Genomic DNA, 26,217 nt, shown 5'->3' with positions numbered 1-26,217 from the left:
ATACAGGAACTATGTCAATGCCACTATTACAGACGACACCGCAAGCACAAAGGTGGTCTTCTTCAATGAGGCAATAACTGAAATGCTCGGCACCACATGCAAGGACATGGTACTCATCCATGGCTACATTGATCCAAAAACTATGCCCCCTGCCATTTTGAAAATCATAGGACTACCATGCTTCCTTCAGCTTACATTAAGAAAAGATGGAGCATTTGCAGTCAACATGGCACAAAGTCAAATTAAGATCAGCCCACTCACCCCTGACCCAAAAATGCTAGGTCGGAAAAAGCAATGCGCGGGCAAAAATTCTAGTTAGTTATAAAAATACCAACTTTAAACAAAAACTTACATAAAACAAATTACTAACTGAACAATGCTATGCTCGAAAGACATCAGATGCAAGCACAAGACACATTCATTTTCACGAGCCACCCGCCAAATTCAACTTTGGGTCTGAGATATCACACGCGTCAAAACCTCCTGCTCCTGTCCGAAAACCTTTAAATTTACACCCAAAATCACATTTTTACCAGGAATAAATTACATTCTAGTCCATAGATGCAATAGGATGCACGAAAACTCCAATGCAAGTTTAATACACATGATCAAACTGATCCGATAACTTCCAAACTGCTTTGTTTCTCTTCCTGATTTCACCAACTGGTTCGTCCCATTAAACTGACACCATAAGTTAACATTGCTATAAAGTCAACCGGACATATGATCTTATTTATAAGATGGCCTTCCATCAATCGGACAAACATGTAAAAGATTATGGACTTCAAATGCATACCCGAGAAAATTGCATCTCCACATGGTTACCTTTTTAGAACTGCCAACCCTGTAAGAGATTAGAAGTTTAAATTTAAAGAATGATTCAAAGTATTTCACATATAGTAAAAAATGTTAATAACATCACATAACATATATACCTCTTGTTGTTTGGTCTTGATAAATGAGGTTGGATCTTCTGTTGCATAACACAATCCGGTTGGATCTTCTGTTGCATAACACAATCCAAAAGATGTGTCTATCATCTTTAGCTCTCGAGTAGTCGATTGTCCACTTGTGAAAACCATTATTTGTGGACAGCCTTTAATTTTCAAAGTATCTAAAGATGGCCAATCAAAACCCTCCAATCCCAAATAAAATCCCTTGAGATTTTCAAGCGATAAAAGTGCTATAGATTTTAGACAAGGGAACGTAACGACCTCATTTGCTCTAGTATCAGAATCTTCTTCCACTTGCTTGACAATTACCTCCATGTTTTTGCAATCACTTATGCGTAGCTCTTGGAGCTGCGATAGACTGCCAATCATGCAACTAGTGAAAGCATTTCCAAGAAGTGGACAATTATCAATGGACACTTTTGTAAGGTTTGGAAAGTTCAAAACTATCCTCCGATTGCTTTTCCATATATGTTTCACCCTTTGAAGTCTTTCCAATGTCACTTCTTTTAGCTTTGGAAACAGTAAAACAGATTGTGCTTCATTACTATTATTATTTGTCTCTTCAAATACCTGCTCCGTCAAGATCAAGATTTGCGGAGAAGAGTACCTGGAGGAAATGATGTTGAGCTTTTCGAGATTTTGAAGTTTATGCAACTCGCTGTGTGGAAAAAATATGCGACTCTCTAACGATTGGGGGTACAACTTTGTATCTACTTCAACTAAGTTTGAAAATGACCGTGGGTATTGAAGTAGCTTTATCATATCCAGAGTAGAGCACATTCATTTGGTAGCTCTTAATTGGTGTACCCAAACACATTTCATTTTTGCTTTTTTTCAAGGTCTACATAATTGAATCATAATTTATCTTTGCTTCTTTTTTTTCAAGGTCTACGCATGATTACTTAGATAGTACAAGTAAAGTAGCAACATACCTCATTTGATTCATTGGTCAACTGAAAGTTGAGGCCACATTCAAGACTATGTCTTCCCAATCCAGTATGCATGTAGTTGAGCTTTGGGGTAATTGACTGACCAGATGTAAAAACCATCATTTGTGGGCAGCCAAAGATCTGAACATTTTCCAACTGTGGCCATTGAAACTCATTCATCCCCAAGAAGAAACCTTCAACACTTGGTAAATCAATTAATGTGAGCGACTTTAGCTGGGGAAAGACGACAACCTCAGATGTTGTGTGCTCTTCATTTTCCTTCAAGTCATCTTCCTTGACAATTACTTTCATTGTCTTACAATCTTCTACTGTCAACTCTTCCAGTTGCTTGAGGCTCTTAAGTGTGGAGCTTGTGAAAACATGTTTCAAAAGATCACACTCATTGATTCGCAATATCGTTAACTTGGGTAATTCAAGCAGAATCATATTTGCCAATCTTGGGGTTGTTACTATATCGCTACTTTCATCATCTACATCAGTAACATGACAACCGTTGTTGCTACCCCCTTCAATTCCAAATATCTCCCTCATTGACCGGCACTCGGTTATTTTCAACTTTTGAAGCTTTTGTAATTTTCCTGCAGCATCGTATGGAATGAATCACGATTGATAGTGCATTACATTCACTTATCGTTATCTTTCTGGGATATTGGCACAAGGACCATGAAACACCATTCACTTCATAACTCTGCAATACATGATATCTTACACATGATTACCAAATATCATCTTAATTCATCAACTTAGTTTTAAGTCTACATTATAATAAAGTAAAAAAATACCAAATATCCGATTCAAAAGTAACCTGCTTATGAAATTTCATACGGCAATGAGACAACTTTTCAAATAATGGAGAACCAGATTTATTACATAAAAAACGTTGAAGAGAATAACATACCTTGAAATTCTCATGGATGGAAATATTGGAGATAACATTACCCCTTCCAAATTCATGATGGATAAGCTTTAGCTTTGATAAACAAGAAAGAGACAGACTGTCTAAATGTGGGAAGAAAGTGGGGTTTGTGCCAGAAGATGTCGAAGCGGCCGCCATTGTTTCAACACCATCATCATCTCTATTTGACACAACTTCCTCAATACCATCACATTCTGATATGTCAATTGTATTCAAGTTGAAAAGAAGTTTGGCCATAAGAGGTGAAAACAAGTACTTTATCTTTCCACATTTTTCCATGCGTATGGTTGTAAGGTTCTGGAACGGGGATTCTGTTTGTTTTTGAGAATATAAAAAATGATTCCAAGAGGTACACTTCCACACGCAATTCATCTTCTCCAAATTAACTAGTTTTAAATCCTTGAGGTAGGAAAGTATTGGTCGTTGTTGGTTATCCCATGTTGTCAAATCTCTACTAGTTGCATTTTCTATGTCAAACACCACCTCAACTTTTGTAAGATTTTTTAAATAAAGGGATTGAAGGTGATGAAATGTAGGTAAGAGATGAAATGGATATGCCACGTATGGAATATTGTCAACAACTTCTATTATCTCCCTCTTAGATGTATCATCGATCTGCATATATCGCGAACAAATCTGATTAGCATTCCGTTGAGTAAAGGAATTGCAATAACTATTTATACAAGCAAATCCATTCCATTCGCATGCCATTTTTTATGGCTAGAGGTTACCCGTGGTATACACGTGTTTATGATTGTATATGTGTCCAGAATATGTGATCGTTCACTTTCATGAAAATTATATAAATCATACAAAATGCATATTTTGAAAAGTATGTTACATACATGACTTTAACCTAATTTATATTTAGTAACTAGATTAAACCCGTATATGGTACAGGAAACTGAGAACGTAAATAAAGGATAATGATAATGATTGCCCGCCCCACCCGGTAAAAGCTCCACGAAAGCCAAGACAAAATCCTGGCGGGCAATCACAGGCCGAGAGTATCGAACCTGTGATCTCTTGGACAAAAGTCCGGGTGTCCAACCACTGAAATAATAATAAGATACAAATGATAACTTTTATTATTATCCACTATTTTTTGTATATCTTTTGGATTTCGAATAAAGTAATATTTTTATTATTAAAATAATAATAATAATATATAAATACATAGTGTTTTATTCATTTATAAATCTGAACTTATCTTTTTAACTACAAATAAACATCTATATTTTAATTTATATACTTGTACGTGTAAATCTGATCTTTATATCTAAAGAAATTATGGATATACAAATCATACATATTAGATAAGTCTTGTGATATATTTTTTATTTTATATAAAGTTATAAAACTACCTATAAATCTAAGTACACATATATTATATTTATATTTAAATGCCACCTAATAATTCATGTAAATTAGTTAATTTAAATATAAATAAAATCAATTTATCTAGAATCTGACAAGTAAGAAAAAATCTTACATGTAATATAGATAAAAGTGCCACATAAGCTTTTTCATATCCTCTCCTAATTATATAGAGAGATTTGTGATTATTAGTAACTAGCTTATTACCCGCGTAATACGCGAGATTTCTACATTAAATTTACATTAAAAAACTTTTAATACATCGATTAATATATATTTAAATATTTACAAACTTTTGAACCACAATAATAATATCATGTTCTTTGGCATTGAAAAATGTTAACAAATAATGTTGTCAGCGATAAAAACTAAAAAATATGCATGGAGCACGTATATTCCATGCATATACGTGCTCCATTATATTAGTTAATATTTATATCAACTCATTCTAAGTGGAAATTTTGTCGAATATTCGTAATATTTACACCACATTAGTATTAAGGGAAAAGAGAATATAAAGTTGTCCGACACCTAAGCTTAGGTGTGAAACCTCTTAGATACTACAGTAATATTTTTATTATTTCTCGTTTAATGAATAAATGCATAGACCTCCATGATTTTTATAGATTAAAAAAACAATATGTGAGTGTTCCATACCTAAGCTTAGATACCCGACAGCCTTATATTCTTATCTCCCATATATTAAACTTTGTGTACATGAAAAAATATAATATACTATATAAATGATTTATTTATTTATAAGTTATATACATTAGACTACGAAATACTATTAATGTACTAAAATAAATAAATATAAAAGACTTTAAAAGACACAAATATAAGTATAAGGATCAAAAGTTTCTTTAGTCAACAATGATGTCATCAAAATAATCTATTGGTAGAAAATAAGAGATGAAATTCAATCAATGTTCCTTACTTCTTTAATTTAGAATTAAGGGTTTTGTTTTAATATATATTAAAGATAGTAAATATTTAGTAGTAATTAGTAATCTAAATATGGTTAGTGATGTAAGCAAAACAATCCAAAGTTTAAAACTTAAAATTGTATTCTATATAAGGATTAAGGTTTTTTTAAAAACTGTATATTTTAGCTTTTTATACTTATTGGTAGATTGGTAGATGAAGTTTAAAACTCACTTTGAGAAAATACTAATGATGCAACTTCAATCATTTAGAGTGCGCGGCTCATATGGAAATTAATTAATTGGATATATTTCACCCTTATTTAACCCCTATTTATCTATTTATTAGTGTGAAATTTATTATGTTAGTTTTACAACTTATTTGATAATGTTCAAATAAAAAAAAACTTATTTCATAAGCTTGGCAAACACATTATTTACATACCTCCTCTTGGTTCCTTCCTACATATTCATCGTTTTCTTTTACACTTTCCTCGCCTCTTATGCAACTTCATCGTTTTCTAAATATCGTTTTCTTTATATCACAATCAAATATTATCACATTTCTTTTCAATCAATAGTTATCTCATTCATTTTTAATCAATATGTTGATAAAAACACAAGTTTGTAATATTTTTGTCAAAATTATATTGGATAAAATTTGGAAGTACATTTTTTTTTTAGTTTTGTAATACCCTTTGCTTAAGAAGGCTTTCAGACTTTCAGCATCTTAACAAGAAAATGCTAAACATGTAGCTGATTTCAAGCTCATGACATCTGAATACAATATTTTGATACTCATATTATCAAACTTTATAAAATATAGGAAAATGATCCGTATTGCAGACTTTACCTAACTTAGGTACTGCCATGTTAGAAAAAGGTTATAAATTAAACTTTTGATTTTAATAAACATATATAACCGCCCCCTGAATTTTACATTATCCCCCCTAAAATACACATGTTTTACCTAAGATAGATACTGCATGCTTTACCTAAGATAAGTACCGCATGTTTTACCTAAGATTTCCCCATAAATATATATATTGATAATTGTCAACCTCATTATCCTATATCCTATATGCTTCTCTTTTGAAAATAGAAGAAAAAAAAGGAAAAAATCAGTATACAATAAATGTTTATCATTGTCAACCTTATTATGCTATATAAGTATTTTAGATCAAGTATATGCTCCTCTTTTGAGGAGTTAACAAATCAAAATCTTAATTGCAAGCTTGGGTGAAGCCAGAATTGTTGTCGGGTGGTTTTTTGATCGAAATTATCAAGGCTCGTGGACAAAATTAAGAGATTCAAAATCAAATTTTTACATGAAATTTACCCTAAATAACACTATTACAATAAGGAAAAAAGTTACTACGTATAATAAGGAAAAAAGTTACTCCCGTCCCCGTACCCGATTTTCAGGCAATGGGGCGGGTATTGTAGGGGATCTCAATCCCCATCCTCGTACCAATTTTCACTTGTGATCCACACCCCCGTCCCCATCTCCGTCGGAGAATTAAATTACATCCCCATACCCGTCCCCATCGGGTATCGGGGATACCTTTTTTAAATGAACATGAATTTATGAATTTATCTTGATAGAAAGATATGTAGATGAATGTGTATTTCGACATTTTCTTTCCATGTATAAACTAATATATATATATATATATTAAGTAAATTATTAATAAAGTATAACACATAAAAAGTATTAAACAAAAGCTCTGAATTTAAAATTGATTCTAGACAAATATTGAATTTTTTAAAATTATGTTTTCAATAGCATAAATTATCAGTATACTAATTAATAATCTGAAGACACCCCAATACATTTGTTATCAAGAAAACAGATATATATCATAAAAATGTTGGTATGTCAACCTGCACATGCTTTGACCCATTTTACCCACTAGGACCAACCTTTTTGCAGCCTCTAATAGTGTCAATGGCCATTAAGTCCACTCGTATTTGGTTAAGCAATTCAACAACTGACTGAGCAGCTATGCTAAGCAGCTGAAACATTGACACTACACACAGATTGTATACCCGGTTCAGAATAGGGAAAGACCAATCTAACAAAGTGACTGAACCACCGGCATGTCATCACACTTGAACAGATGTTAAATATCTTCTAAAAAGTCCTATACCAATGTTCTAATAAAAAAATAATATAGAAACAAATCCAACCAAGTGAGCCTTTTACCAGTCTACATTACAAACCTTACAAAACCACAGCCATCGTATCAAGTTTTAAGTGCATAACTAAGTGTACCCTCTTCAAAACAAAAGCTTAGCCAAAAGAAAAGTCATTTAAGGCTAAGACATTACAAATGTTTTAAAAGTAAGCTAAGTTGCAATTGTATACCTTAGAAAGCTGTTTTCGAGTTCTCAGAATCATCTTCTCTACCATCTTCAGCCAACAGCTTTTGTTTTTCTTGTTGCTCTGAGGTATTTATTAGAAGGTATTTTAGACAGGTGAGGTGCCAAAAAGCCAAAAAAAAATCATTTTGAGAATGTTTAAGCCAAACAGTATGATGTTCATAGGTAAGAAGGTAGAATAACTAATGGTATATGGCATAAAAAAACACTTGACCATTTTAAAGCATCTCAAAATTGAATTGTTTTCCACATGTAAGATCGATAATATGGTATGCTAGTTTTAACTTATAAGTCAAACTTATAAAAGAATTCATAAGATGCCGGAAACCGAAGTGCAATCTGTTTTTGGTACAGAAAGGCAATGGAATGTAGACAATAAAAGATAATGAACTACACGTTTGAGTAGAATGCTACTCATTAATATACAGCATAAATAGATAGTAAGGATTCACATACCCATAACTTGAAAGATGGCCTTCTGTGTGCGCTTTTCAAGCTTATCAAGTTTCTTCTGAACATCCCTTCTAAGATCCCAGTTTGGCTTTTTGGGGGCAATGTTCAAGAAAGGATCCTGGAGAATATTTAATGATGTGGTATACAATTATATAAAATTTATTATAACACGCGGTTTCATAAAAGAAAGAACTAACAGATTAAAAAATCATTAGAAGCCCTAACTTACCTCTTTTTTCTCTTCAACTGGAGGTTCACTAGTAACAGGGTCTTCAAACTTCGGTAACTGGGGTGGAGCAAGTTTACCCTCCTGAAGCTGCTTATCCTGAGGTAGGTAATTTCGGAATTTGACATTGACATCACTGCAAAGGTTTAGTAATTTGTTAACAATTCACACATACATATTGACTCTTTGCATAACTTGGAAAAATGAAGTGAATCATCTGGCACGAATGGTAAAAATATGTTTAAGATTTATCTATAATATTTGATTTTATATGTCTACTGCAAGCAAAAATGTTGGGCTATAGATATATCCTCCAAGTTCCAACCATATAAAACACTATCAACTAAACTAACAAAATACAATATGCATGCTTTCCAGATAACAGGCAGCAAAAAAATATCAATAGCTATTTTATACTTGCGGCAAAAATCATCAATGAATGCTTGTGCATACCTTCCCAATAATTAACCATTAGTTTTGCATATCTATGTCACCATGTGCTGATTCAATAAAACAATTAAACCACCCAATCATTTTAACTTGGATTAAGTAGCAACTTCTTGGAGATTGTATTGTCAATAAATTTAATCCGAATGCGGCATTATAACTTAATATTGAAATTTAACTTGTATAATTTCCGCATATAGCATTGCTTGATGTATCTTCTTATATTCAGAATATCCAGAACAATGTACTTTATGTGAGAGCAACTAAATGGAGGAAACATCTGTAATCCATTTCCACACACCAACTTAGAGACTGACAATTTATCAGTTCGGTAGTAGGAACCACAAGACCACAGCTAATGTAAAACGTGATCCATCATCATTGTGGCGTAAGGACGTATGATGCTAGATGCAATTACGAATTACCACGTAGACTAATGTCTCTATTTCACTTTTTCCATAACGTTTCTCACTCTAGAAAGATAATCTTACAACATTAAAAAGAGGTTGCAGGTTGGGTTGTCAGACAAAATGCGTTCAGTGATAAGAAATTTTTTTTGTCCATTTTTAAACTAAAAATACACGAGTTACAAGCGATTAATGTCGTAACTGTATCTAATAAGCAAAAGTGTTTACACTAACAAATCAGCTCATTGAAAAGAGCCAATTTGGATGGCTGTATGCCTATAAATAGCCTTTGGGCTACTTTAAACCCATTTCCATTTTAACTACATAAATTATTTAATCCGTTTGAGGAAAACACAAGTATTCAAAAAACTAGTCCAACGTGATAGAATAAAACTAGTCTGGGAGGCTGTATGCATAACATGCTGAAATTTCAACTTGTTCTAGCTATAAAAAGTATTTGACCAGTTTGAGAAAAACACAACCTAAATTGACCCATCCATAAGTAAATGGGTTGAAACTGACACCTCCAGATTAGTAATTAACTTTAGCAAAAGTAGTCCATAAAAAGAATAGGGATTGTAGCTGCTTACTTGTCTTCATCGTCAGTTCCATTTTCACCGTCAGGTTTATCACTGTCCGGAGCTCCATCATCCTCGGGATTTTCAAGAAGTTGTTGAGCAGCTTTGAGAGCTTTCAACCTCTCACGACGAGCTGCCGCCGCTTGCTCTATAGTTTCTTCTTCTTCAATAGCCATGTCTTAAGATCACAACCAACCTACATATTTTCGTATGACGATAATAATTAACATATGACGATAATAATTGAAGATTAACTACAAAGCTTCTTGCTAAGCGGATTTCGTACGCCTAATCTAAGAGTTCGAAGCTCAATGTCATCTTAAACAAACAATATTTGCGGAAAAGCCCTAATAACATTTTCGAATAGAGAGATACAGTAATTGGGGAAAGCATGAGTTGCAGTCATTCAAGCAACTTTAAGATATCGAAAACAGCCCCATGACAAGTCGTTAAATCGAAACGACAAGAAGGTGATGTCACTACTAGAATAGGTATTAAGAATTAGGGTTTTATTATGATAGATACATATGTATCTCAACAGCAGCTTAATAACTACCTAAATCAATTAACTTTTTCACCTTCAGAAGAGAAAAATAATAATAATAATATTATAAATAGATACACAGACGCAAAAGAGAAAACTCACCTGACCAACTGATGAATGAACCCCAAAATCTCGCTCCCTCAGAAAGAGTTTTATTCTTTTTTTCCTTTAAATGTTGGCTTTTAATTAGCTTTTTAATTAGAGCTAACTTCAAGAATGGTCCTTGTTGTTTCCAAAACATCAGGTTTTGTCATATCCACACTAGAGATAAGTAAGTCAGTAACTGCTCAGTGCCGTCTTCTGCGGGTTTTGAGGCTTAATACCTTGACGGTGTATGGGGAGGTTAAGATGTAAGCAGACCTTACCTCTACCTAAGTAGAGAGGCTGCTTCCAGTTTCTACCTAAATGGTAGAAAAGACCCTTAAACTTTTGCATGGGATGAGGATCGAACCTATGACCTCTGTCTCCAGAGACAAAGGTATTTACCACTGATCCAACCATGCTGCTTAGTTATCATATCCACACTAGTGATCCTTTATAGAATTATAGATCCCTGATTTTAGTTTGTAGTTTTCTATATATTCCGGTGTTCTATTCTTGAGAATATAAGGTTCAAACTTCGTCGATCATTTCTTTTGAGGGCCATTAACAGGTGTCCGTTTACTCGCTCACGTGCCTTCAACGTGAAAGTATTTACGTCATTTGGAATCATTAAAGGACCAAACATGAAATTTAATTATTGTATCATTTTAATTAGTATATATAAAAAACCTAACCATTTTTGGATAATAATCACAAGATCTAAATTTCTTCTACCAATCTTTGAATTTACAAACCCACTTTGTATACAATAGTATGGTTTCGCCTTTCAATAAAAAAAGATTAAAAGAAAAGTTTAAAGGTCTTTATATCATCTCTAATAGTAGAATTTTTATAAATCTTTAATCTAAAAATACCTTTATTATTGAAACAAATCCTAAGCTATGAATATATGGATAAACTAGCTAATTAACCGGGTTCAACTCGGGTATTCTAAACAAGTTTCATAAATAAATGTCTATTATCATAATGAAGCATAAAAAAACCGTAATGTAAAATTATCTATATTTTTAGTTGCAAGTTATCAATGTTGCTATAATAAAAAGAGAAGATTTAACATTTACTACATTATAAAAAAAAAAGTTATATGAATTAGACTTATTTTATATTAGGCTTGATAAATTTTAAAAACTTTCCAATGAAGAGACTAAAATTTAAAATTCAAAATATGATGTCTTAAATTAATTAGATAAAAAAATAAATATTTAATAAGAAAAAATCTAATGATACCAAATAATATTTTCTTAAATTTATAGATGTCGTAACAATTTTACTTTATTAATATCTTTAACTCGGGATGTCAGACATCATTACACTTGTTTTGTATATGAAATATATGTGGTAGCCGTGGGCAAAAGTCAGTCTTCGACCCAAACCGGACCCGACCCGCTCCAAACCGGTTTTGTGGCGTTGACCAAGATCCGTTTTGACCGAAAACCCGAACCGGTTTCAATACCGAAACCGGTTTTGAGGGTGAAATACCCAACCCATTTGGAACCGATTGGGGTAGGGTTGGAACCGGGTCGGGTCAAAACCGATGACTCAAACCGATTTCAAATATATATATATTTTTTTTTGCAAAATAAGCCCTAACGGCCATTAAAAGTTGGCCTAACGCTCGTTAGCGAGTGGGAGAATGGACCTTCAGCGCCTAACGGCCGTTACAAAAGTATTAACGGCCGTTACAACCTCTTTTTTCAACGTAAATCAATTTTGGGCCACTTGATTGCTAATACACCGAGCCTTAAGAACTAAAATACCTTCATAATGATAATATTTAGTGATTTAACACAAAAAACTCCAAGTTATTTAACAAAAAGCACTTGAAAAAATTGAAAACTCGCTAATAAGTCATTTAACAGCCGTTTAGACCAATTTTTTCATCGTAAATCAATTTTGGGTCACTTTATTGCTAATGGCTCGAGCCTAAAACCCAAGATACCTTCCAAAATGATAATATCTAATGAATTAACACAAAAAACTTCAAGTTATTTCACAAAAAGCACTTAAAAAAAATTGAAAACTCGCTAATAATTCATTTAACGGCCGTTTAGGCCACTTTTTTCATCGTAAATCAATTTTGGACCACTTGATTGCTAATACACCGAGTCTTAAGACCTAAAATACCTTCATAATGATAATATCTAGTGATTTAACACAAAAAACTCCAAGTTATTTAACAAAAAGCACTTGAAAAAATTGAAAACTCGCTAATAATTCATTTAATGGCCCTTTAGGCCAATTTTTTCCATCGTAAATCAATTTTGGGTCACTTTATTGCTAATGGCTCGAGCCTAAAACCCAAGATACATTCCAAAATGATAATATCTAGTGAATTAACACAAAAAACTTCAAGTTATTTCACAAAAAGCACTTAAAAAACTTGAAAACTCGCTAATAATTCATTTAACGGCCGTTACAACCTCTTTTTTCATCGTAAATCAATTTTGGGCTACTTGATTGCTAATAAACCGAGCCTTAAGACCTAAAATACCTTCATAATGATAATATCTAGGGAATTAACACAAAAAACTCCAAGTTATTTAACAAAATGCACTTGAAAAAAATTTGAAAACTCACTAATAATTCATTTAACGGCCGTTTAGGCCAATTTTTTCATCGTAAATCAATTTTGGGTCACTTTATTGCTAATGGCTCGAGCCTAAGACCCGAAATACCTTCCAAAATGATAAGATTTAGTTAATTGACACAAAAAACTCCAAGTTATTTAACAAAAAACACTTTAAAAATTTGAAAACTCGCTAATAATTCATTCAAAAGTCACTTTTTTATTATAGATCAAATTGTCTTCAAGCAAATCTTCAAGCAAGTTCAAATACATAGTCTTCTTATGAATTACATAGTCTTCTAAGAATTACATAGTCTTCATACGAATTACAACTTCAAATAACAACATAGTCTTCTACGAATTACAACTTCAAATAAGAACATAGTCTTCATACGAAATTACGAATTACAACTTCATTGGTCTTCGAATCTTCATTGGTCTTCAAATTTTCATTGGTCTTTAAATTTTCATTGGTCTTCTTAAAACAATTACAAAAGTATTCATCCAGATACAAGGTCCTTAACACATAATAAAAATCTTCAAACAAATACTAAAAGTCTTCAAAGATATACTAAAAGTCTTCAAACAAATAGGTGCTCTTCATTGGTCTTCAATATTCTTATTCGGAGTTTCCACGCATTGCTTCATCATGTAGGAGTTCTTCATCGGAAAGTGAGATTGCTTCACCATGTTCCACCTCTTCATTGAATATTTGTTCTTCAAGGTCGAGTGCACTATATTCAAGACTTGATACGTGTTGTACACCTTCAATGGCATCATAGTAATCTTTTAAGCAAATGCACATCTCCAAAGATGCCGGTGTTAGTCTTGTTCTTCGGATGGATAAGACCTACCACTAAGAGAAAAAGCGGATTCCGAAGCTACCGTAGAAGATTGGACACTTAGTAAATCTCGGGCCATGGTGGATAGCACGGGAAATTGACCTTCCCTTTCTTTCCACCAAGCCAAAATATCAAAGTTGGCGTATTCCTCAATTCTCATGTGTTCCAAAAAGTTGGTTCCAATGTACCTCCCAAGTTCGTTATTATTAGCATTTGAACCTTTACCCCTAGCCCGTTTAGTGTTTTCTTGTCTTACCATATTATACAAGTGTATATATGGATCACTAACTTTAGTAGTAGTAACAAATGAGCTAGAACTTGAACTAGAAGCACCTTTTGAACCAACTTTATCATGATAGAAACAAAACAACAACTTCAAATCTTCAAGAAAAGCATGTTTCATCTTTTGGACAAAAATGGGTCTTTTTTGTGCAACTTCAAATTCAGACATATGTTTTCCAAAAGCAAATCCACCCCACTAGTGTTTAAACATGGGTTCAAAGCGGCAGCACAAGTAAAAACCGTGGCATTTCCTCAATATTTTTTCATTTTTTCTTTCATCGAATCAAGCATTGGTTCAAACAATTCATCTTCATACTCATATTCCCCCAACTTTTCACAAATTAACCAAATTTGTCTAAGTACCAAATGACTAGTGGGATAATAAACACCCGAAACCAAGTTGGTAGCATCTTTAAAAATTTCAAGTAATTTGCTTAATTTTTTAACTATCTCCCAATCCGACCCACTAAATGCCTTTTCAACCTTTCGTTTCCTAACTAGACCATCATGAAAATGTTGCAAAGTAGATTGTTGACGTAAAGCACATTTAAACATGTTATACGTCGAGTTCCATCTAGTAGGAACATCCCAATTAGGACTCAAAAAAAGTGAATCCGTTTCCTTACACAACTTCATATAGTTTTGGTATCTCACTTTTGGTCGACAAAATACTTGTTGCATCATTTTCTTAAAATTGCTTTTGACAACATCTATTTTGGGTACACCCAACCCATCTTGCACACACAAGTTTAAAATGTGTGTAACACATCGAGTATGATAAAACTCCTATTTACGCAAGGTTTATATGTCAGTTTTAACTTTTGAACCGCATTAGTATTATTACTTGCGTTATCAAATGAGATTGAAAAAACCTTTTGTTCAATTTTATAAAAAACCATCACACGTTTTAATAAATAAAATAGATTATTGATGTGACTAATTTACACCCATTACCCACATCATTAATGGCCATTTATTTGTGTATTTTAAGTTGATTGTATGTGCATTTGGCGCGTTTATGGTGTTTGTTAGTGTTTTCAGGCGCTTAACAGGTTACGTGTTCATTTGGCACATTTTCGGATGATCTTTGGCCAAGATAAAGATTCTTGATAACGAGAGTCGCTTGAAGTGGTAGAGAGAATGTAAGTTGGAGTTAAAAGCAGGGAAAAGATGAATTCGGCTAAGATATGCTCCACTGCGACGCAGTGGAGAGGTACACATGCCCACTGCGCCGCAGTGGGAATCGTTGCAAGAAAAGGATTTGATCAAAAGAATTAGGCTGCGCCGCAGTGGGTGGTATCACATTCCACTGCGCCGCAGTGAAACGGAAGTCAACAATCTCCCAGGTCAAAGGCTTAACTGCGCCGCAATCAGGAGGACACCAGTCCACTGCGCCGCAATCAGAGTTATGGAAAACGTGCACTTTGGTCAGAGGAAATTGGCTGCGACACAGTGGGAGGCCACATAGCCACTGCGCCGCAGTGGAAGGTCGAATCTGAAAAAGATTTCAGCCGACTTAAGCATCAGATTTGAAGGGGTATAAATATAAACCAGAACCTAATTTTTCCAGTTATCAAAAATCTTTCTAGGAGCTGTTCTACAAGGGTTCTTCTTCCTTCAATCAAGATTATTTCTTAGGCGGATTCGTTGAAGATTCACGGGCACCCATCTAGATCGTATCTACTTATTGTCTTGCATTTTATTTTCTTCAAACAATTGGCACATCATGTTTCTCTTCTACTTTATTCATTATTATGAATTGATCATGAGTGGCTAACTTTTTAATCATCCACCTTGATGAAACTAGACGGATAATGTGATTGCACTATTTTTAATTCAAAAGGGTTTATTTAATTATCGTTGTTTTGTGATCTTGATGATATTAATTCTTTTCATTAATTAATTTCGATATTGGTCGCATATGATTCTTCGTTGGTGGTACCAGTTGAATGTGTATGTGATTTTAAAACGGTTACTTGTCTATAAGTAATTATCACTATTTCATGGTATGATAGTGAATATCATTTTAAGAAAAGATTAATTTTGTCAACGTGATTCTTTTCATTAATTAATTTCGACATTGGTTGCATATGATTCTTCGTTGGTGGTACCACGTTATTGTCACATAGGTTCAATTGATAATTTGATAGTCAATAAAACTGATTGTTAGAAGAATTGTCTTGGTTTTGGTGGTACCGGCTTGGGTAATTCGACTAGTAGTTAGGTGATTCGATAATTTGTTCACGGTTGGTGGTACCACGTGAGTAGCTTAATCTTTTCACGACTATCTTTTAAACTCTAAGAGAATTTGTTCTTCATCAAATGCAATCACATTTGAAGTCAAGGGAAGTCAAGGTGGATGACTTTTAATTATACTGTCTGAACTTTTCTTTTAAATTTATGCAATCATTTTGCAAACCAAGTTATTTAATTGTCAAAAAGGAATTTCGAAGCAACACCCCTTTTTCAAACCATTTTACAAGCAACTAATCATTTCACATTCCCTGAGAACGAACTCAGACTTACCTCTTAACTATATTACAAACGATCGGGTCCACTGCCCGTGAGTGCGTAGTAGTGAGTTCTTTGGTAGTTTTAGTTTATAAATTTTAAAGCTCGATTTTGCACATCAATTATCACCGGTGTGTGGAGATTCAAATTGTTCAAAAGCAATGGTACGCTTCATCATTTGCCAACTACTGGGATCAATCCAATGCGCCATAGCGCAAAGGTATGAAGTAGGCTAACCATGAGGAGCCGACCAAACATCCTTTGTTAAACTTACACTAGTATTTAAGTTTTCAAATAATGTTACTAGTTGTTGTTTAGCCATTTTCCACATGTTCATACATTGCCATTTTAAGTGTTGAACGAGTTAAAGTTTTATAACGAGGTTGGAGAGTGTTTTGAATTACCCTAGTTAGTCGCGGATTGTCGAAGTGGGTGAAAGGCAAAGCATCTCGAATCACGAATTGAGAAAGTTGCTCACGAACCGCCGCCTCCGAGTATGCAAAAACCCTCCCATCTTTTGCTATGGGTGCTTGATCTTTGTTCTTTGCCCTCTTCACCTCCGGACAATACTTTATTGCATGATTACTCAATGTTGTGTTCACCTTTGGACACAATAACATTTGACATTTTTTACAACGAGCCTTTTGCTCACCATTCGACATTTGACACAAATCAAAGTGTTCCCATGTTTTTTTACTTCTAGTTGTTTGTATTATAGCCACTACCGTTGATGAATTTGGAGGATTTGATGTACCAACGGTATTGGATTGTGTTTGAGAAGCGGAAAACGCATCCATATTATATGATTTTTTGATAATAAAATTATATAAGTGATTTTTGAGACATAAATATAGTTTTAGTGTGTTGAAAATATAGTTTTTGAGTGTTCTAGATAAACAAAATACAAGCTGTAAACTTATAGGAAGGTTAGAATGGCAAAATGGTGAATAAATGGTGAAAAAATAGGTCAAAAACGATCACTGACGGTCCCCAAAGTTAAAAAACGGTCACTGGCAGTCCTTTCTAACGATCAGATCTGTCAACTCTGTCAGTAACGGTCAAACCAGTTTTGAAACCGATTTTGACCGAAATCGGTTTGGTTAGAACCGGTATTGGAATCGGTTTTCTCCCACGAGCCCAGAACCGGTCTCGGTTCACCGGTTTGACATACAACCCGAACCGATTTGGTAAAACCGAGTTTGACCGGGTTTGATTTCCGGTTTGGTCGAACCGGGTCGGCCCAAATCGTTTTTTTTTTGGCACGGCTAACATGTGGAGTCTGAAAAAGGAATATAAACACCATGTCACTTTTTGTACGGATACGAAAATTTCTGATCCATTTGGTGTAAATACGGTCTTGATTTTTCTAGGCCAAAGCCGGTGTCTAAGACACCGGTCTTACATTACGTGGCGTACCATTATGAAAAGGGCGTACTTTTATGACAAAGCCGGTGTTCTCCACTTATTCACCCAAACCTGGTCTCTTAGAGAACGACTCTGTTTCAGTTTCTGTTGTTTATTCAAATATACAATATATGGTTTCACATATACTCAAACTAAAGCTCACACTGTATGATTTTATATATATTGCACATGGCCGGCCATAATAAATTTTTTGCTTTCACACACATACATATATATATATATATATCTACTACCTTATAAAAGAAACCCCTCCCCCCACAATAAATATGTTTCTGTCTTTAAAATTACATAATTGCCCTTGGACTTACCTTTTTTGTTTTTTGTTTTTTTTAAGAGTAAATTGCATTTTTTACCGCTGTGTTATCACACATTTTGCACCGGTGGTCCAAAATCAATTATCATTGCATGGCAGTCCAAAAATAGGTTTTTTATAGCATCGATGGTCCAAATTGCAACGGACGTGTAATTAATCCGTCAGTTCAAGACATATGCGACCCACGTGATGGGCACTTCTGTAATAAACCACCCCAACCCATCCATCCTTATAAAACCCTTTCACCTACCGATTATTACCCCCAAATCAATTGCAAAAGCAATCCCTAATTTATCACATAGTAAAATACGATCCATATAAATGCAAAAATAATCATAAAATTTTTAGTCTGAACCAACAATGGTGGAGACGACATGGTATATTCGAACTGAAACTGCAGAGGTTGACCACGATAAACTATATGGTATGTCGTTTTTTACTCATGTTTTTTATACTCTATAATATACATATGTGTATATATATATATATGTATTTACTGCATGTTTTTTTGTATATTATAATCAATTTTTTATATATTATTACTATTTATTATTTATTTTTTTCAAAAAAAAACCCTACATTGTTTTCATTGGAAATCCATCATGGGGGGGTTTTTTCCATGGGAGAATCAAGGACTTATATTGATGGAAAAGTGATGTATCATATTTTATACCATTTCCCACGTGATTTTAGAACCAATTATTCGTCATTTTCATAGTTTTATATCCAACTTTCTATGCTTTGAAGGTATGTTGAGTGTTTTCAGGTTGGAAATTGATTAGACGAATGAATTGGTTGATTTTGATGAGTTATGGAAGAAACGGGAGAAGGATTCGGGTGAAATCAAGCGAAAGATGAAGAAAACGAAATCTGGAAGTTGTAACTGCCGTTCCTGTAGTAACGACCGTTATAGAGGTGATTTGTGGTTTCTCCTGTAACTGGCAGTTACAAGTGTAACGGCCGTTAGAAATTAACTGGAGTGTAACGACCGTTACTGGGTAACGCCCGTTAGTGGTCAAGTATAAGTGTAACGGCCAGTTAGTCCAGTAACGGCCGTTACACGCGTATTTTGTATATGGGATCAGTTAGGGTTCTGCACTTTGGACGATTTGTTAACACAATTTTATGAGTTTTTTCATACTTTGGAATACTAGAGAGCAAACAAGTGATTAGGGTTTTACATATTTTCAGCTTTGGATTGTAATCATCATTGCTACCGGATTATCTTCATTCATTTGATATAATATGATTTCTTCTCTATTTGTTTGTTCTTGTGTTTTTAATATGAGTAGCTAAATCTTTAGCACCCGCTTGGGTAGTAAGCATGTCATAGGGTCGAATTAATGTTGCTTGTGAATGTTGAACAAGGTTTATATGTTTAATCGAAGATCCACATTTATTTGGATTTAAATATTGTTTTCAACTTTTATATTAATTGATTGATAATTGTAATTAGAAGTTCGGGAGAAATCTATGTCATTATCAATTGATTTATGAAATGGTTAATCGGTCTATAATTAACCTAAAATCGTTGGAGTTCGGGAGAAATCAACGATAAAGATTAAAAAAACAATTAACTTCATTTTGAATGTGTAAACGCCTATGATAGATGGATCTGATTAGGCAAATAAGTAGTTCGGGAGAAAGCTTTCAAAAGATTAAATCATAAAATCAACTCAGGAATTTAATGCTTAACTGTTTAGAGTAGAAATTAAGTTCGGGAGCAATAATTATGTTTTGAGCAGTTAAGGTTTCAAGTATAACGAGAGTTCATCTTGTCTACTTTTTGAGTTGTTCAACAAATGCAAGTAATATTTAGACCCGATGATTGGCATGTGAGCTGATCCAAGTAGGTGTTCATTTTTAAATCTGTGTTAAGATTCAATCAATCAAATACTCTTTGCGATTAATCCTACGGGATTACTGACTTTCTTCACTAACTTTGCAACGTGACAATTCGGTCACAAAACCCCCCTTTTAATCTGAATCACTTTGCTGTAACATTTGCTTAATAAGTCCTTGTGTTCGACTTCGGTTTACCAAGTCAACTATATTGCATACGAACGGGTTCACTGCCCGCAAGTGTGTAGTAGTCAGTAGCTAGGTATTTCGTGTTCGTAAATTTAAGACTAGAAAATACACATCAAGTTTTTGGCGCCGCTGCCGGGGACTTAATTTAAGTAGTTGTTCAGTTTTGTGATTCGATCCTTCCTTGCATTCAGTTGTGAGGAAGTTATTTGTTTTAATAGATAGATTTTATTTTTGTTTTAGTTTTATTTTGTTGGTTTCTGGTGCGGTTAACGGTATTTCTTGTGGTGAGTGTGTAGGTGCTTTGTAGTTGATGAACACAAGAGCCTCTGATAGACCTCTGCTTAGTCCTCAATCTAATCCAGGGAAAGCCAGACGACGCTTACTCAGATCAAACAACACGGAGCCCTCAAACACCGGAAACATAGATTCAAACACCGAAAACCGTGACCACCCGGACGTAGATTTGGATCAATATTACTCAAAGAAAGGTTCAACGTCTGAGGTGCGCTTAAGTCCTAAATTCTCCGAAGGTAGTGGGTTGTTCAAAACTGGTGATAGTTCAGGGGAAGAAGATAATCGGGATAAAACTGATCAACAGGATTTAACTGAGATTCCTAGAGAAAATCCTCAACCAACTCAACCAGTCAGAGCCAGGAGAATGGGTGATAGGAGGCCGGAAAACCCCAATAACCGTCTTTACGGTGACCGTAGGTTAAATGTCCCTACTAATAGGGGCACTCCTATTCGCCTTCCAACCACCGGAGTAAACTTTCCTATTAAAGGAAGTCATTTGAAAAGTGTGGAGGAAGAGAAGTTCGATGGGGTGACTAATAATGATCCATATGGGCATTTAGAGAGGTTCGAGAAGATTTGTAGGTTTTATCACTATGGCGCGAACCAAGATGACAATGTGAAGCTTGAGCTTTTTCCACTCACCTTATGTGGAGGAGTTAGGGCATGGTTAAAGGAGTAACCAGATGATCTGTATACGACTTGGGATGAGCTTCGTGTTGGGTTTATTGATGAGTTCTATTCTATAAGGACTCAGAGACAGTTGGAGAATAAGATCCGATCATTCACTCAAGATCCGGAGGAAGATGTAGTAGATGCCTGGAAACGATATAAGGAGATGATCAGGAATTGCCCAGGAAACAATCTGAACACAGAAGCAGTGGTTGAGATCTTCTATGCTGGGTTGCTAAAGAGAACTAGAAGGGAATTAGCCGGGGCATTTGGAGGTAGTTTGAACAACGTCACCCCAGCTGAAGGATACAAAATCTTGGATGATATGGCCAAGGAGTTCTCTGATCGCGATGAGCTTGTAAGCAAGAGAACTGGTGGTAAGACTGTGGCAAAGGTGGAGAGTGGTGAAGAATCGAGCTTGGTTGCTGAAGTCAAAGCCCTCACAAAGCAGATGAACGAGAGGTTTGACAACCAAGACGTGAGATTCAAAAGCATTGAAAGGGATGTTAAGGTGATTGCTGATGGGTGTGATTATTGTGGGGACATGCATTATTCAGAAGATTGTCCGGATAAGCCAGCTCAGGAAGTTAACTATGTCCAGAATCAGCAAGGGAACTTCAGTCAGGGTACCGATTATCAAAATCGGTCATCAGGTACTTCTTTTCCTTCATCCAATTTTAATGCTAATAATTCTGGTTTTAGTGGAAGCAGGTTTAGCAGGTTCAACAGTCAGCAGAATGCGAATGCTGAATTGAGAGATATCATGAAGGATTTGGTAGGTGCTCAGAAAGCTACCAATGAGAAGATGGCCTCTCAATGGGATGCTATGACTACTAGGTTGGATGGATTGGCAAATAAGCTTGAGCAAAGCTCGAAAAGTACTCAAGCAACATTTCAGGATATCGAGGCTAAGCTTGAAAGGATAGGAACATCAAATAGGCAGCCCGGTACATTACCGAGCAGTACCCAGCAGAATCCTAAGCCTCAGCAAAAGAGCCAAGGATCAGGAGCCAAGTATAGCCACCCGAACGCTAGAAACGAGCAAGTCAACGCGATCACAACAAGAGCAGGTAACACTTATAATTCTGCAAACCCATTGCCAAATGATGTTACTCCTCTTGTGCAGGTTGAAGCCGATGGAACCGTTGATGATGAGATTGAGATGGAACTGGAACCAACCGTGAAGACACCGGCCGTTCCATTCAAGACTGCTGAGAAGACTCCTATTGAGAAACCACCGGTTAAACCGTATCAGCCAAAGATACCTTTTCCTCAACGATTGAGGAAAGCGAAGATCAAGGAAAATTTTAAAAAGTTTGTTGATTTGATTCAGAATGTTAACATTACTGTTCCTTTAGTTGATCTTCTTGCAGGTATGCCAAATTATGCAAAGTTTCTCAAAGATCTTGTTTCGGATAGGAAGAAGTTAGAAGAGGCAAAGACAACTGTACTGAGTGTCGAGGTGTCAGCTATCATCAAGAATGAGATCCCTCCTAAGCTAGAAGACCCAGAGAGTTTTCTTATCTCTTGTGCTTTTGGTGCTGTCTTGTATAAGGCATTAGCCGATTTAGGGGCTAGCATAAATTTAATGCCTTATTCTGTGTACAAAAGATTGTCTTTAGGTGATTTGACCACTACCCGCATGAGCATTAGGCTAGCGGATCGTTCATTCCAATATCCCATGGGTATAGCGGAAAATTTGCAAATTAGGGTAGGTCACATGATATTCCCGGTAGATTTTGTTGTTCTTGAAATGGAGGCGGATATTAATGTCCCTCTAATTCTTGGCCGACCGTTCCTCATGACCGCGGATGCTATCATACGTGTTAAAGCTAAGGAGATTTCCTTAGGGGTTGGCGATGACCGGGTTGTTTTTAATATTGATAGGGCTTTTAAGCATCCTTACTCATGTGATGAATCTTGTTTCAGGATCGATTTAGTCGAGAAAGAAGATGTTTTGGAAAAGGAGCTCATGGATTTTCTAGATATGGAGGAAGATGAAGCATTTCTAGCTTGTAGTGAAGAAGAACAAGAAATGGTTGGTGAAATGGTGCAGGAGATCATGGCGTCGAGTGTTGATGAAACGCCACCGGAAGATGAAACTTTTGAAGAGATCACCGTTAATGATAGAAGACGAGGGCTAACTTCGGTGGAGAATCCTCCTACCGATTTGGAACTCAAGCCACTTCCGGACCATCTAGAGTATGCTTATCTTGAAGGTACATCTTTCTTGCCCGTTGTCATTTCCTCCTCACTTTTGGAGGATGAAAAGTCTAGACTTATGACCGTCCTAAAGTCCCATAAAAAGGCCTTTGCATGGAAAATTTCTGATATTCCAGGGATAAGTCCAGAATTTTGTAAGCACACCATAAATTTTATTGATGATTTTAAACCGGTTGTGCAAAGACAACGTAGATTGAATCCAAACATGAAAGATGTGGTAAAAAAAGAGATAATAAAATTACTTGATGCGGGAATCATATTCCCCATTTTGGATAGTTCATGGGTAAGTCCGGTGCATTGTGTGCCGAAAAAGGGTGGGATGACCGTAGTTTTGAATGAAAAGAACGAATTGATTCCCACTAGAACTGTCACGGGGTGGAGGGTATGTATTGATTATCGGAAATTGAATGATGCAACCCGCAAAGATCACTTTCCTTTACCCTTTATTGATCAAATGCTCGAACGGTTAGCCGGAAACGAGTATTTTTGCTTTTTGGATGGGTTCTCCGGGTACTTCCAAATACCCATTGACCCCAAAGACCAAGAAAAGACCACGTTTACTTGTCCCTATGGCACTTATGCTTATAGGAGGATGCCATTTGGTCTTTGCAATGCTCCCGGAACTTTTCAAAGATGTATGATTGCCATTTTTCAAGACATGATCGAAACCTCCATGGAAGTTTTCATGGATGATTTTTCTATTTTTGGTAGTTCGTTTGAGAGTTGTCTAGAGAGTCTTGATAAATGCTTGAAAGATGTGAAAAGGCACATTTGGTTTTAAATTGGGAGAAATGCCATTTTATGGTAAAGGAGGGTATTGTGTTAGGACATAAAGTTTCTAAAGCAGGTCTAGAGGTTGATAAAGCAAAAATTGATGTTATCGCTAAGTTACCTCCACCTACTAATGTCAAATCAATTAGAAGCTTTTTGGGTCATGCCGGTTTTTATAGTAGGTTCATAAAAGATTTTTCGAAAATAACCCGACCAATGACCAAGTTGTTGGAAAAAGATGTCCCGTTTGTGTTTGATGATGATTGTCTTAACGCATTTAACTTGTTAAAGAAAGAGTTGATTAATGCACCAATTATGATTTCACCCGATTGGTCATTACCTTTTGAGTTAATGTGTGATGCTAGTGATTATGCCTTAGGGGCCGTTTTAGGCTAAAGGAGGATAAACATTTCCGTCCCATTTCTTATGCTAGCAAGACCTTGAATCCGGCTCAACAAAATTACACCGTGACCGAGAAAGAGTTGTTGGCCGTTGTGTATGCTTTTGACAAATTTCGTCCCTACTTGGTTTTGAATAAGACTATTGTTTACACCGACCATTCCGCATTGAGGTACTTGTTTTCCAAACAAGATGCCAAACCCCGTCTCGTTCGTTGGGTTTTGCTTTTGCAAGAATTCAACATAGAGATCAAGGATAAAAAGGCGGCGGAAAATGTGGCGGCCGACCATTTGGTAGGCTCGAAAACCCTCGCCTTGAGGAGTTGCAAGAGCATGAGATTAATGATTATTTTCCTGATGAAGATTTGATGCAGGTACAAGGAGAAGAAGAACCATGGTTTGCAGACATTGCTAATTATCTTTGTGCTAACGTTCTTCCTGAAGAAATGACATCTCAACAAAAGAAGAAATTCTTTTCTGAGATTAAGCATTATTTTTGGGAGGAACCGTATTTGTTTAGAATGTGTGCAGATGGAATGATCAGGAGATGTGTTTCCGGTGCTGAAACCCGTGTGATTTTGGATGCATGCCACCATGGTCCTACCGGTGGTCATTACGGACCATCTATGACTGGTAAGAAGGTATATGATGCAGGGTTCTATTGGCCCACCATTTTTAGGGAAGCAAAAACGTTGGTGGAAGTGTGCGATGCATGTCAACGTCAAGGTAATATCACTAAGAGAGACGAAATGCCTCAACAAACAGGTATGTGAGGTTTTTGATGTATGGGGGATTGACTTTATGGGTCCTTTTCCTCCATCACATAAGTTTCTTTATATTTTGGTAGCCGTTGATTATGTGTCCAAGTGGGCCGAGGCTAAAGCCCTTCTGACTAATGATGCTAGAGTTGTAATTGAATTCTTGAAAAAGTTGTTTAGTCGTTTTGGTGTACCAAAGGCCTTAATTAGTGATTGCGGATCCCATTTCGTGAATCACCAGCTTGCTAAGGTGTTAAAGAGGTATGGGGTCACCCATAGGTTCTCCACCTCTTATCACCCTCAAACAAGCGGCCAAGTGGAAAACACAAATAGGGCTTTGAAAAGGATCCTTGAAAAGACCGTGCAAGATAACCCAAAAATTTGGGCCAAGAGGCTTGATGATGCCTTGTGGGCGTTTCGAACCGCCTATAAGACTCCAATTGGTACTACTCCTTATAAGCTTCTTTATGGAAAAACTTGTCATCTCCCGATTGAGATTGAACACAAAGCCTATTGGGCCTTGCAAAATTGTAATATGGATCTAATCTTGGCTGGTGAGAAAAGGTTTTTGCAGTTGCACGAGTTGGATGAAATGAGGTTGCAAGCTTATGACAACTCCATGCTATTCAAGGAGCGTACAAAAGCTTAGCATGATAAGAAGATCAAGAGGAAGGAATTTAAAGCCGGTGACAAGGTACTTTTGTTTCAATCAAAGTACAAAATCAAAGCACCGAAGCTCAAGTCGAGATGGATTGGACCGTATGTGGTGAAAAGAAGTTATTCGTCCGGATATGTGGAGTTGTATGGCAATGATGAGAGCTTTATTGTAAATGGACAACGCTTGAAGCATTATCATGAAGAAGATGAAGAAAATGC

General features: G+C 35.5%; 4 protein-coding genes across 7 annotated transcripts; 1 reads left to right on the top strand and 3 right to left on the bottom strand.

Annotated features, from left to right (window-relative positions):
- Window positions 1-424: 424 nt before the first annotated feature.
- LOC122603057 lies at window positions 425-2,329 on the bottom strand. The gene is made up of 4 exons (XM_043775671.1): window positions 1,886-2,329; window positions 936-1,706; window positions 603-681; window positions 425-501 (listed from the first exon to the last, which is right to left on the bottom strand). Exons 1-4 carry the CDS (start codon window positions 2,327-2,329, stop codon window positions 425-427), a joined length of 1,371 nt encoding a protein of 456 aa, XP_043631606.1.
- Window positions 2,259-5,622, bottom strand: LOC122606216. The gene is made up of 3 exons (XM_043779174.1): window positions 5,565-5,622; window positions 2,802-3,434; window positions 2,259-2,591 (listed from the first exon to the last, which is right to left on the bottom strand). Exons 2-3 carry the CDS (start codon window positions 3,189-3,191, stop codon window positions 2,412-2,414), a joined length of 570 nt encoding a protein of 189 aa, XP_043635109.1. The 5' UTR covers window positions 3,192-3,434; window positions 5,565-5,622; the 3' UTR covers window positions 2,259-2,411.
- Window positions 5,623-6,378: 756 nt separating this feature from the next.
- LOC122606219 (coiled-coil domain-containing protein 12-like) lies at window positions 6,379-10,336 on the bottom strand. 4 transcript variants are annotated; one of them, XM_043779183.1, is made up of 6 exons: window positions 10,259-10,336; window positions 9,625-9,808; window positions 8,184-8,316; window positions 7,958-8,072; window positions 7,488-7,565; window positions 6,379-6,410 (listed from the first exon to the last, which is right to left on the bottom strand). In XM_043779183.1, the coding sequence occupies exons 2-5, from the start codon at window positions 9,786-9,788 to the stop codon at window positions 7,489-7,491; spliced, it is 489 nt and encodes a 162-aa protein (XP_043635118.1). In that variant the 5' UTR covers window positions 9,789-9,808; window positions 10,259-10,336; the 3' UTR covers window positions 6,379-6,410; window position 7,488. The 4 variants fall into 4 exon arrangements, with proteins under 4 accessions (XP_043635118.1, XP_043635115.1, XP_043635116.1 ...); XM_043779180.1 differs by lacking the exon at window positions 6,379-6,410 and adding an exon at window positions 6,852-7,149; XM_043779181.1 differs by lacking the exon at window positions 6,379-6,410 and adding an exon at window positions 7,158-7,277.
- Window positions 10,337-20,886: 10,550 nt separating this feature from the next.
- LOC122603054 lies at window positions 20,887-25,990 on the top strand. The gene is made up of 7 exons (XM_043775668.1): window positions 20,887-21,086; window positions 21,471-21,612; window positions 22,090-22,505; window positions 22,611-23,548; window positions 25,115-25,348; window positions 25,431-25,492; window positions 25,583-25,990. The coding sequence occupies exons 1-7, from the start codon at window positions 20,887-20,889 to the stop codon at window positions 25,988-25,990; spliced, it is 2,400 nt and encodes a 799-aa protein (XP_043631603.1).
- Window positions 25,991-26,217: the final 227 nt, after the last annotated feature.

Source organism: Erigeron canadensis, chromosome 6, assembly GCF_010389155.1.
Source record: "Erigeron canadensis isolate Cc75 chromosome 6, C_canadensis_v1, whole genome shotgun sequence".
Lineage (NCBI taxonomy): Eukaryota > Viridiplantae > Streptophyta > Magnoliopsida > Asterales > Asteraceae > Erigeron > Erigeron canadensis.
Note: the sequence above shows the minus strand (reverse complement) of the source record. Positions and strands in the feature narration are given on the sequence as shown.

Excerpts from the sequence above, each read along its gene's own strand:
- LOC122606219 (XM_043779183.1), bottom strand. The coding sequence starts at position 9,788 with ATGGCTATTGAAGAAGAAGAAACTATAGAGCAAGCGGCGGCAGCTCGT. Across the intron at positions 8,317-9,624 it reads GGAACTGACGATGAAGACAA|TGATGTCAATGTCAAATTCC; the intron begins GTAAGCAGCTAC and ends AAACCTTTGCAG. Across the intron at positions 8,073-8,183 it reads CAGTTGAAGAGAAAAAAGAG|GATCCTTTCTTGAACATTGC; the intron begins GTAAGTTAGGGC and ends AATATTCTCCAG.
- LOC122606216 (XM_043779174.1), bottom strand. The coding sequence starts at position 3,191 with ATGAATTGCGTGTGGAAGTGTACCTCTTGGAATCATTTTTTATATTCT. Across the intron at positions 2,592-2,801 it reads CCATCCATGAGAATTTCAAG|AGTTATGAAGTGAATGGTGT; the intron begins GTATGTTATTCT and ends CATGTATTGCAG.
- LOC122603057 (XM_043775671.1), bottom strand. The coding sequence starts at position 2,329 with ATGATTCTGCTTGAATTACCCAAGTTAACGATATTGCGAATCAATGAG. Across the intron at positions 682-935 it reads TCAAGACCAAACAACAAGAG|TTTAATGGGACGAACCAGTT; the intron begins GTATATATGTTA and ends TTATGGTGTCAG. Across the intron at positions 502-602 it reads TCGGATCAGTTTGATCATGT|GTTTTCGGACAGGAGCAGGA; the intron begins GTATTAAACTTG and ends GTAAATTTAAAG.
- LOC122603054 (XM_043775668.1), top strand. The coding sequence starts at position 20,887 with ATGGGTGATAGGAGGCCGGAAAACCCCAATAACCGTCTTTACGGTGAC. Across the intron at positions 21,613-22,089 it reads GTGGTGAAGAATCGAGCTTG|GATATCGAGGCTAAGCTTGA; the intron begins GTTGCTGAAGTC and ends GCAACATTTCAG. Across the intron at positions 23,549-25,114 it reads AGGGATAAGTCCAGAATTTT|ATGGAATGATCAGGAGATGT; the intron begins GTAAGCACACCA and ends GAATGTGTGCAG.